The 11,256-nt window shown below is 49.0% G+C and overlaps 1 protein-coding gene across 1 annotated transcript; it reads right to left on the reverse strand.

The window, feature by feature from the left end:
- Positions 1-877: 877 nt before the first annotated feature.
- On the reverse strand, positions 878-7,243 carry PPP1R3D (protein phosphatase 1 regulatory subunit 3D). The gene has a single exon (XM_084854305.1). It carries the CDS (start codon positions 7,239-7,241, stop codon positions 6,255-6,257), a length of 987 nt encoding a protein of 328 aa, XP_084710431.1. The 5' UTR covers positions 7,242-7,243; the 3' UTR covers positions 878-6,254.
- Positions 7,244-11,256: the final 4,013 nt, after the last annotated feature.

Below are 11,256 nucleotides of genomic sequence, written 5' to 3' on the forward strand. Positions count from 1 at the left end.
CTTATCTTTGCTTCCTTATAAAAATAATTTTTTTTAAAGATCACTATGTAATCTTTAATTAAATATATATTTTAAAAAATAATATTTAAGCATGGCAATCCCCTGGCCAACAGAAGAATTTTTGTACAAATCCCCTGTATTTTTCTGACACCCTGGATTGCCGACATAACATTTGAAAATACATTTCTAAGCCATTTACAATGCCACCCTATACATGTCTACTCAGAAGTAAGTCCCATTGAGTTCAATGGGGCTTGCTCCCAGGTATGTGTGCATAGGACTGCAGCCTTCCTCAAGTATTCCAGTTCTTCCTCTGGCTTTCCCTATTTACACTCCATGGTGGAGAAAAGAAACCATGCCTCTCCCATATTCCCTTACAAAAAAGCAGGTAGGTGCCCCAACCGTGATGGCACACATTAACTCTTTCCACCTAAGCAGCCCAAGTAATGCTTCCTTAACAAAACAAAAAATACAGACAGAAACAACACACCTACAACTAGCATAGAGACTACTCGTGAACAGCATATTTATAGTTTGTATGGTAAAACATTTCCATTGACTTTTCCCTTCATTTGTGTGGCATGCATTTATTCTGAATGCCCCTTTCCACAGTGAAATCTGGCCGTTACCATTTCCTGGAGAGACCTCCTGGAAAAGTCTCCAAAATGTGGTAAATACTGTACACTGTAATATGAGCCAAGTTGGCATAAGGAAATAAAATCTTCCCACCCCCCCACCCCCTCCCCACCTCTTAATTTTGCCAGAATATCTGGCATGGCACCATATTTGAGAAATACAAAGGAGCCACTCTATCAACAGCTTTTAAATGGAACCTTTATACTCAAAATTATACTTCTAAGTACCAAGTACTGGGGAGTAGCCATGAGTTTCATGCTATGCTCACAAGCTTTAACTTCCAGAGGCATTTGGGCGACGAGACACTGTTGGACACAAAATGCTGAACGAAATGAACTGCGGTCTGATCCAGAAAGACCATATTTGCAGCACCATTCCAGTGTTATGATTTTGGACCTTGTCTGCGCTTCTCTGATGTTGATAAAGTAGGAAGTGAAAAGAAATAGCTGCAAGGAGTACTGCACCTCCAGAACACAGGATGGTATAGCACAGGATGATCAAGGATTGATACTCTGGCCATGCTGACCCAGGGCAAGTAGTCATTCGAACAGTAGCCACAGAATGGGGTGCATCACGCAGGGCCAATATAAAGTGGTGCAAATCACCCAAGGAAAATGCATTTGTTTAGGCAGCTTTGAGGAACAAAAATGATGAGGGAGAAGTCTGCAATATCAAATCCAGGAGCAATAGTAACGGTTATGCAATGCATACACACTTCCCATAAGCATTTGGCATGCTTCAGAGACATTGCATCACTCATTTCTGGAAGATCAAACCAGAAAAGCTGAAATATCGAAATCTGACCATTTGTACTGATACATAACTATTCTGAGGAGGGGAAATGGCAACATTCCCTGTCTTCTCTTCACATTTCTTTTTTCTAACATCGCAGGGCCATTAAGATTCTGCTGCTATGGAAATTCTTTGCCTTTAAAATGAATTTTGCATCTGGAAATGCAGTAGTGCATTCATCATTTATATAACACAGTAATTGGCAACACAATGTAACATAAGTATGTATGTGGACTTAGCATTTCTATGTTACAGGAACTTTAAAATGCCTGTTAAATTCAACAGGAGCTGCAAAAGACATTTGTTTCAGAAAGATCAGAACATGTATATATAAAACAAAGGAGGCTATATATTACTCAATCTCTCTCTCTCTCTCTCTCTCTCTCTGTGGATGTTGTTCTTTCCTGCCATCATACAACATCTCTACACCAGCCTAAAATGGCACATTTAAAAAAGGGCTTTCTGCTTCCATTTTAAATGCAGGATCACAATAGACTCTCTTTACACACGCATCCTCCCACCCACCTGCTTTTCCTCCTCCTTTCCCTCCTCTATGAGTCTCTTCCATATGTTTCATTGGCCTAGCTCCTCTTATTGCAAGCACTGTAATTTGATAGCTCATTATCTCTGATCTTTTAAAAAATGAAATAAAGGTCACTTAGTGTGGGAGATGCCCTGGAAGTTGACGACACCATCTAAAGGACCCACAAACTTCCGTGAGTAACCGATTTCAATAGTGGGATAAAAGGACTGTGTGAAGAAGCCCATAATAACAGCTTCCCAAGAGTTTGCCTAACCCAGAGGTAGGCAACCTGGTGCCCTCCAGCTGTGTTGGACCACACCTCCCATAAGCCCCAGCAGTATGGTCCATGGTCAGGGATATGGGAGCTGTAGTCTAAAACATCTGGAGGGCACCAGATATGTAACCTACTCCTGGCCTAGCCAATCTTGCTTAGCTTAAAAAAAATTAAAATAGACAACCTTGTGCAATCATAACCATCTTAAGAATCTCTCAGCTATACAGCGACCACATGGGCACTGAAAATTCTTGAGGGTTGTATCCACTGGAGTCCTTCTGCCAACAGACCAGATTGCTGGTGGACTGAATTTTCCCTCCATCCTGCAGCCTCCCCCATGTGCCCTAAGTCTGCTCCAGAGAGTTAGAGGAACCTCTGGAGCAGATTTGGGGACCACGCAGACAGAAGGAAAACTGCCATTGCCCTGAGTATTTGGGATGTAAAAGTGGGACCTTCTACAAAATGGTGCACTGTGGAGTGCTCCTGTTCAGGGTTCCAGCCAGCCACCCATGCCTTCTTCCAGGATACTCCATTCCTCCCCACACCACCACCACCACCACCACCACCACCACCACCACCACCTTCCATTTCTTTCCCCAAACTGTCAGTTAAAATTGAGCATCCTCAATTCTCTTTGGGCTGTTTTGGGATCCCCCTCCCCCTAGGGTTTTGCCCCCTCCACCAAACATTTCTTGTATTTCCAGAAACTTTGCGGAGTTCCCCATGCCTGCTGATTCCTGCTATCTGGGTGTGGATGGTGCCGTTCTGGCTACATGAAGGACCCACAATTGGAGAATAAGTCTGACTCTGCTATCAGTATACAGGATTTCTACTGAAATTGTCAGGGAAGTTCCATGAGATTTGTTTAAAGTCTCTAGCCTGCATACTACTTAGTTTTTAAACAAGAGATATGAATACATTTGTTGGCTTCGTCACCAATAAGGAAAATAGATTTGCCATTACCCTATGTTCCTTTTATACTGGCCAGGCACTTCCAAAGATCTCCAAAATGTGAAGAATGGCCCCTTGAGAAAACATCTTGCACAGAAGCCCTCTTTAGAAAATGTACAGCTGAGATGAGTTTCTATACTGGGATCCCTTCCAGCCTCCATGAGGGAAGAGTATGTGCCTGGCTGGAATGCACTGCAATATAGCTGCCCTCAAGTTTCCCAAGGCCCCATGCAATTCCAAAATACAGGAAACGTGAAACCAAGTATGTTAATCTTCCCCACTTCACACAGGAATGAAGTAACAGGGAACTGTGCTCAGTGGTAGAGCATATGCTTTGCATGCAGGAGGTCCAAGGTTCAATCCCCGGAATCTCCAGGCAGGGCTGGAAAAACTCCCTGGACAGCTGCTGCAAGTCACTGTAGACACCCCTGAGCTAGATGGATCAAGGGTCTGAGTCGGTATAAGGCAGCTTCCTATGGAGCAGCGGTGAGGAACTGGGTTGGTCCTCCAGGCACCGGATGAGTGCACAACTGCTTTGCCTACAGCTCGTCATTCCAATCGCAGCTCAGTTGCTCTCTCACCCGCTCCCTTCTCTGTGGGGGTGGTGGCTTCAGGGAGGGGCCTCGTTTGAGGCTCCACAGCCAAATGGACCAGCTCAGAGGGCTGAATTTGGCCTACAGGCCAGAAGTTCCCATTCCTGCTGTAGACCTAGAGCAATACACTGCAAATAGGGAGTAGGGGAGAGATTTTGGATTTAACAAATGTTATGTTTCCCCATATTCCATGGCTCTATTACTAGGTGATTAGGTTTGGCCTGCTAAGATTAGATCTTAGATTTATGATATTTTTTCAGTGCCACGGCAATCACGTATCCAAATATGATTGTACATCTCCGGCTGTAGGTTTTTGTATATGTAGTAGCGCAACTTCTTGCCGTACCGTGCATACCCATACGCATCACTATCTTTAACATGTCTCTAGTAGCACACCACCAAAGATCAGGTGCTGTGTAATGGTGTGTTACTCAAAGTATCTTACTGTTAGTAGCACATGCAGATGGTTCAATCTATAGTAGGGTCAGAAATCATCCTGACACATATATACAAAAATGATGACAGAAACACGGCACATGAACATGGGAATCCACCCTTAATTGCAGCGTTAACTGTACTCTATACCAGGGGTGGGCAGACTTCAGTCTGCAGGATCTACTTTTTTTTTTTTTTAAACTAGAATCCTGGGATCTATCAACCAGAGCCTGGCGCAAAAGACATACACTTAGAATTTAATAACTCTGAGTCCAGGAACTTGTTTTGAGTACTAGAACTTAATGGATCTCATTACACAAAAAACTACTCCTGGTTAACTCATGCGTTGTTCATTTCAGCAGTATAACCAGGGAGGGGGTGCGTGTGTTGCTATTATTGTTTAAAATTGGGGAGTCAAAAACAATTGCTGATCTACTACAAATCGCTCAGAGATCTACTAGTAGACCCAGATCTACCTTCTGACCACCCCTAATCTATACAGTCATATTGGAAATATATACAGAAGGGTTTTAAGCCCATTCTCAAAGGAAGCCATGGGACTGAAGTCCAACAATTAAGGCAGTTTCGTACACTCAAAAGTATGCATCAAGATGATCTCCTTGTCAGTTTGGAATTTGCTGGTCCCCTTGCAGCGTAAGCACATCTCATTTTCTAAATCAGACATCACCAACATACAACTGTAGCTCATTAATAGCAATGATATCATCTTTCAGCTTTTGTCTAAGTGTCTCAGAGAATGACCTGGTTCAGATGGCACAACAGCCCACTCTGGGTTAATTAACCCTTGAGGGGTTGCATCACATGCCATCTACCATTACAAATATGCAACCCCCAACTGGGGGTTTCCATGGCTTGGCATGCTGTGCGAACCCGGCTGCGGAGAGTTTAACAACCCTCGTATAATCCACGGATTGCATGACACAGCAAGATGCAGCAACCCCTGGTTGGGGGTTGCATATTCATAACGGCAGATGGCACACACCACAGCCCCTTGAGGGTGAATTAACCCACAGTGGGCTGTCATGAAGTCTGAACTCGCCCAATGTATTTACTTTTTAAAGTTCAGCATTATTTCCCATTTGAACTGTTGGCTGTCATACCTCTGCCAAAGACCCTCATGCCTTTATCTTACTTTGCAGCAATCTAGTTGAATTACTTAAATACTGGACTGGAGATGGCAGTTTGTACAACATTCTGGTATCTTCAAATGGGACATGTTACAAAAGTGCAAAAATATCCATATTCTAGAAAACAAGTTAGGAAAGAAACAGCTGTACATATGCTATTCATCCCACGTCTATCCCCCAGATCAGCTCTGATCTTAACCTGGAAAGGGCAAGAATTTTTCCAGCAAAAGCAAACTGCAGTTTCTCTACCATATATTCGTACTTGGGGATTTAAATATCTAATTTATACTGTCAGGTATGTTTTATAAAACGCATTGTAAATTTTTTTTATTTAAATATTTATAATATTTATTAACATCCATTTTTGCACCACAGACCCTGCTGTATTTGACCAGTGCATAAGAACTGTGCAACATTATTTTTCTGCTATAAAGTAGCAAAAACAATTTGACTGTGTTCCATTTATCAAGGACGTCTCCCCCGCCCCCCCCAAAAAGTGCAAAAGTGCATTGGCTGAAGTGCAAAACTACAGTGTCAAAGAATGAAAAAAGAAACTATACATTTTAAAATACCCTACATAGAACTTACTCTACTGAGTTAATTAAAGCAGTAAAAAAACTGGCTTACTTCTCCTGACACTATCTGTTCTGCAGTGATTTACATGCGCGCGTGCGCGCGCACACACACACATATACACACACACACACAAATGATCTGGGGTGCAAATCAATGCAGGTGATGGCCCTGTATCCTTTTCTTTAACCCTCTTCTCTAAATAACGTTTGTGCATATCACTTCTTATTCTTTTATTCTGAAGGATTTCTTTGGTGCCTCAGGAAGGAGAGATGCCAGGCAGGGCCAATGTAGCAAAGGACCAGAGGCTCTTTGTCTCCTTGTACTGCTTAGATGAAGTGAATCCAGCTCTCCTCACATTCTCTGGGCATCTTCAGTGGATGACTCCTACATGTGAAGCTGTAGTTCTTGCCTTGATTGTTATCCCAATACTCCTGCCCATTGACTCGGTAGAATACTGCAAACTCAACCACTGAGCTAAGCTGGAGGAGAAAAGGTGGCAGAGGAAGGAAAAAGGTGAAGACATCCATTTGCTCCTGCCCATCCTTGCCGGGAACAGTGCTGTGCCACTGAGCATTTACTTCATGCTGGCCCTGCCAGTGATTGAAGGTGTAGCGCACAGCGACCTGCTTCTCAAAGGCCACATTGATCACTTTGATGGTGCCATTCAGGCCCAGATCTGAGCTGCTCACTCGTTCGAGGCACACCCGCTGCTGCTGGAGGCGGCTGGAGAAGTCCTCGCAGTCAGCAGGCTGCTGGAAGTCAGGCACCAGGCACTGCATGGTAAATTCCAAGTCTAGTCTGCTGCAACAAAGATCAGAATTGATGGACAGCCGAGAGAGCACATGCAGAGGGATGGATGGGTCTTCCCCAGCCTGGAAGACTTTCACTTCAGCCAGCTCCAGCCCTAAAGCATCTGCAAACCTGACGCGGTTCCTGCGGGTGCTGCACCCCGGAACGCGGCACGGTGCCACCACACCCCTCCTCCTCTCCGGAGAGCTGGGCAAGGACCTGGCCCGCCGGCGCATGATGGGCCTCAGGTGCGGGTCACAACTTGTAACCGTGGCGCCCTGAGGATTTCTCTGCTGCATCTCCTCGCTGACCGAGTAGGTCAGAAGGCTGGCACTGCTGCTGCCGTGCAACGGCTGGGCCCTCTTCCTCTCCGCATGCCGGGCTTCTTCGTCCCGCAGCATGTTCTGGTACAGATCAGAGAGGTAGCTGGGGCTCCTCCGCGGGGCCCGAGACACCACCGGCTCTTGAGGGCCAGTGGCTTGAGCGGACACTGCTGCTCCTGACAACAACTTCCGTTCAGACATGGTGAAGACAGGCACCGATAGGTGAGGCCTGGCGGTTGTTTCCACAGCCCTTATACAAGAGCGATGTTAGGCTTTGGGGTAGAAGGCGAAGGGAATGTGCCACAGGCTTCAGTCAGACGCTGTAGGATCCCGGGCAATGATGCTGAGCAAGGGATGTCTCCAGGCTATCGCACAGGCTGCAGGGGGAATCAAGGCTATCGCGCTGGAGGCCTGGGTGCTGTCGCACAAACTGGCCGCCGACTGGAGGCTGTCCAGTTGGATGCTGGGTGTCTCGAGGCTGTCGCCGACCGGCCGGAGGTGGCTGCTGCGAGGCAGGTGAATGGCTGTCCTGCTGACAGAGGCTGTCCCGGAGAAGGCCGAAGGATGCCAAGCTCTCGCCGGGCCCAGCCAGGGAGTCGAGGCTGTCGCGCTGGATGCTGGAGGAATCCAGCAGGCTCCCTGGGCTGGAAGGCGCGCGGAGGCCGCGCGGCTGGGCGGAGAGGCTGCCGGGCAGGCTGGAGGCCGCCTCCTGGGGGGGCGGCGGGCGCCTGGGGGCTGTCGGCTCGAACGGCGGGGGCGGAAGGCGGCTGGGTCGGGCTGTGGCGGCGGCTCGAGGCGGGGTCCACGCTGGGGGACTCGGGGCCCCGCACCCAGCTGCGCTCGGCCTCTTTCCCGCGCGCCCTGCTGGGGGCGGCGCTCGCTTCGCCCGCTGCGAGGCGTGGGCGTGCCAGAGCTCCAGGCAGGCCGGCGGGCGGTCGCTGCGGGTCCTCTCCGCCTCGGGGGTCCGCCCGGCTGACCGGCTGTCGTGCGAACACTGCCAGGCTCCCGCCCGCTTGCGCCCGGAGGACCCCCGCCCGCCCTCTGTGGCGTCACGGGCCGCCTCCGCCGCTGCGTTTGGCTCCCCCTCGCCGGCCTTGCGCGCGTCGCGGCTCAGCGCGCGCCTGTGCGCGAAGGGAAAGAGACCCGCCCGCGGCGCCTGCAGGGCGGGGGGGGGTGGTTTTTAAACGCGAGGAGGCGCGCGCGCGCGCGCCGGCGGAGCGGGGGGGGGGAGACGAGCACGAGCACGGAAAGAGGCGGCGCAAAGGCGGGCGCCCGGACGCAGCGGCGGCGAGGGAGTGGATGGAGCGAGGAGGGCAAGAGAGCCGGATAGGCGCGTTACGATCGCCCGGGGTGGTTTGCGCCAGGGCCGTCCCTCGCCTTCCGCGCTGCAGCCCCGGCTCTCTGCTGCGTGCGGCCCGTGCGCCGCGCCGGCATTGGAAGAACCGGTCGCCCGCCGGCGCTTCCCCTGCACGGGCTCCGCCTGCGGGCCTGCGCGCGCTGACCAAGGGGTAAACCCCATTTAACTCCATGGGCTTTACCGAGTGAACAGGTTTCGGATTACACTGTCAGTCAAGGAAGCAATCCTATGCCTGTTTAGACAGAAAAGTCCTACAACTCCCAGCATTCCCCAGCCAGCGTAGCTGGCTGGGGAATGCTGGGAGTTGTAGGACTTTTCTGTCTAAACAGGCATAGGATTGCGTCCTAAATCCCTAACATGTCCCCACTTAAAATGGAATGTTTTCTGCTCTCCCAGTTCCCTGTGTTGTCTTTGATGGCTGGACATCCTAGCATCGGGGGGTCAAATATCCTCACCCCCGCCCCCGGTTGATTTCGTAAGAGCAACAATCTGGATTTAAACTAACAGACTAATTAACAGACCAAGATTGAACGTTGTGTCGCAGCAAGATAGATGATATTGTGAAAGTTGTTGTTGTTTTTTTAAACCGCCTGTTAAAGATGATCATGGGGAAGCCCCATTCTGTATTTTTTTCCTTGCAGAAAGTGTTTCCCAGATTAAACTTTGTACAATCTTCAGTAAACTTCCAGTTGCCCCCTCAGACAGAAGTGCAAGGTTCCTTGGACGAGATTATTGCGATCTATATTCTCATGCCACCCAGCTATTCCTTTCTGTGTGTGTGTGTGTTGCGCATGCATGTGCATGTATGGGGGGGAAGTGTGTGGGGTGGAGGGGGGGATTCCCTTGTAGCGCTGTTGGTGACAGGCTCCAAACCCTTGGGCAGTATCTCTAGTGGTTAAAGAACAGAAGAGCCATGCTGAATGAGACCCTAAAGGCCTATGTAATCCAGCATTCTGTTCGCACAATAGCCAACCAGCTTCCTGTGGGAAGCCCACAACTAGGACACCCACTCATGTTTCCTAGCAAATGGTATACAGAGCCATAGTGCTTCCAACACTGGAGGGTACTATATCACCACCACCATTAGTAGCCATTCCATGGTTCCATCTGAGGCCAGGTTAATCTCCCCTCGCTGCAGCCCTTCTTCCGGTGGCTGGTGGCAGGGTCCAGAGCGTGCTTCTCCTCACTTCTGCAGTCTGAGAAATACTGGCAGTTGAGGCGCAGTGTTCTTTCTGGCAGGGAGGGGGAAAGCAAAGCTCCCTGCAGCTGCTCCTTCTCTGGCTGACAGAAGGGGACAGCCTGGTATTTCCCTTGCCGTTATGGTCTTCCTGGGAGGCAGGGAGTGCCACTTCCCAGTGGCCCTTGGTGCCCTGGTCAATGGTGGTTTACACAAAAGAGTGTGCTTTTACACTGCAATCCCAGGACAACTAAACCCTCTTAATACAAACTTGTTTCATTGAAGCCTCCACAGGACTTAAATGAGACCATAACCATGGCTTTCAAAAGTACTATGTAATTCATAGCAAAAAGTGTACATTCCTTGAACAGGCGAAGGCGAGGGGGGGGGGGGCGTTGTCTGGTGTCCATTTAGAGACCCAGTGTGGTGTAGTGGTTAGGATGCCTGACTCAAAGCTGGTTCCAAATCCCTGCTGAGCCATGAAGCACTCTGAATGACTTTGGGTCTTGACCCTCTTTCAGCCTAAGCCTTAACCTACCCCACAAGGTTGTTGTGAGGATTAGAAGAAAAGGTGGGGAATGTATGCTGCGCTGCCCTCTGTGGAGCAAGAGAGAGAGAAAATGTCACGAACGATACATTTACAGACAAGTTTCAGTATTCAAGAGAGGTGGCTCGTTTTGAATCACAAGCAAAAACGAGAAGCCAGAGATGTGGCTGTATTAACGCCACCATGGTTTCAGAAGCAGCCTTTAAAAAAAATTAACATTGCCTTTACCTGAAACAGCCAAAGGCGTTTGCTCGAGTGGAAGGGACGAGATGCTCCACTCCTCCACCAGCACTTCTGCTTGTGGCCAGGATGTCTTTGGCAGCTCTCTCTGCTAGCAGTGGTACACCTTGGAGCCAAACTCCAGAGCCCCACAGCCTGGGGGAGAAGGGGGAGCAATGACCACCCAGAGAGCAGCAGGCGATTAGGGCATCAGGGCAACAGAAGCAAATTCCATTTTATTTGTGTATTCGCGATGGTGCTAGGATTTCAGTGAGTTTAAAATGCTGTGAGAGCTGGACCATAAGGAAGGCTGAACGAAGGAAGATAGATGCTTTTGAACTGTGGTGCTGGAGGAAAATTCTGAGAGTGCCTTGGACTGCAAGAAGATCAAACCAGTCCATACTCCAGGAAATAAAGCCAGACTGCTCACTTGAGGGAAGGATATTAAAGGCAAAACTGAAGTACTTTGGCCACATCATGAGAAGACAGGATACCCTGGAGAAGATGCTGATGCTAGGGAAAGTGGAAGGCACAAGGAAGAGGGGCCAACCAAAGGTGAGATGGATGGATGATATTCTGGGGGTGACAGACTCGACCTTGGGGGAGCTGGGGGTGGCGACGGCCGACAGGAAGGTCTGGCGTGGGCTGGTCCATGAGGTCACAAGGAGTCGGAAGCGACTGAACGAATAAACAACAAAACAAAATGCAAAACTGCACATGCGCTGATTTTTAAAACCTGGGTTGGGAAACAGTTTTGTTCTTCTAAGGTGTCAGGGAGGAGGAGGAGGAGGAGATGTGCACTTCATGATTGAAGTAATACAGATGGACATATTAAGGAGGGGCTGAGAAGATATTTACAAAAATACTTCACCCAAGTGCAGCAAGGGGGTGGGGGGAACAACGGTCTCTGGCAGCC

This window comes from Heloderma suspectum, chromosome 4, assembly GCF_057233095.1.
Source record: "Heloderma suspectum isolate Gila_16-S chromosome 4, 16-S_ref, whole genome shotgun sequence".
Classification (NCBI taxonomy): domain Eukaryota; kingdom Metazoa; phylum Chordata; class Lepidosauria; order Squamata; family Helodermatidae; genus Heloderma; species Heloderma suspectum.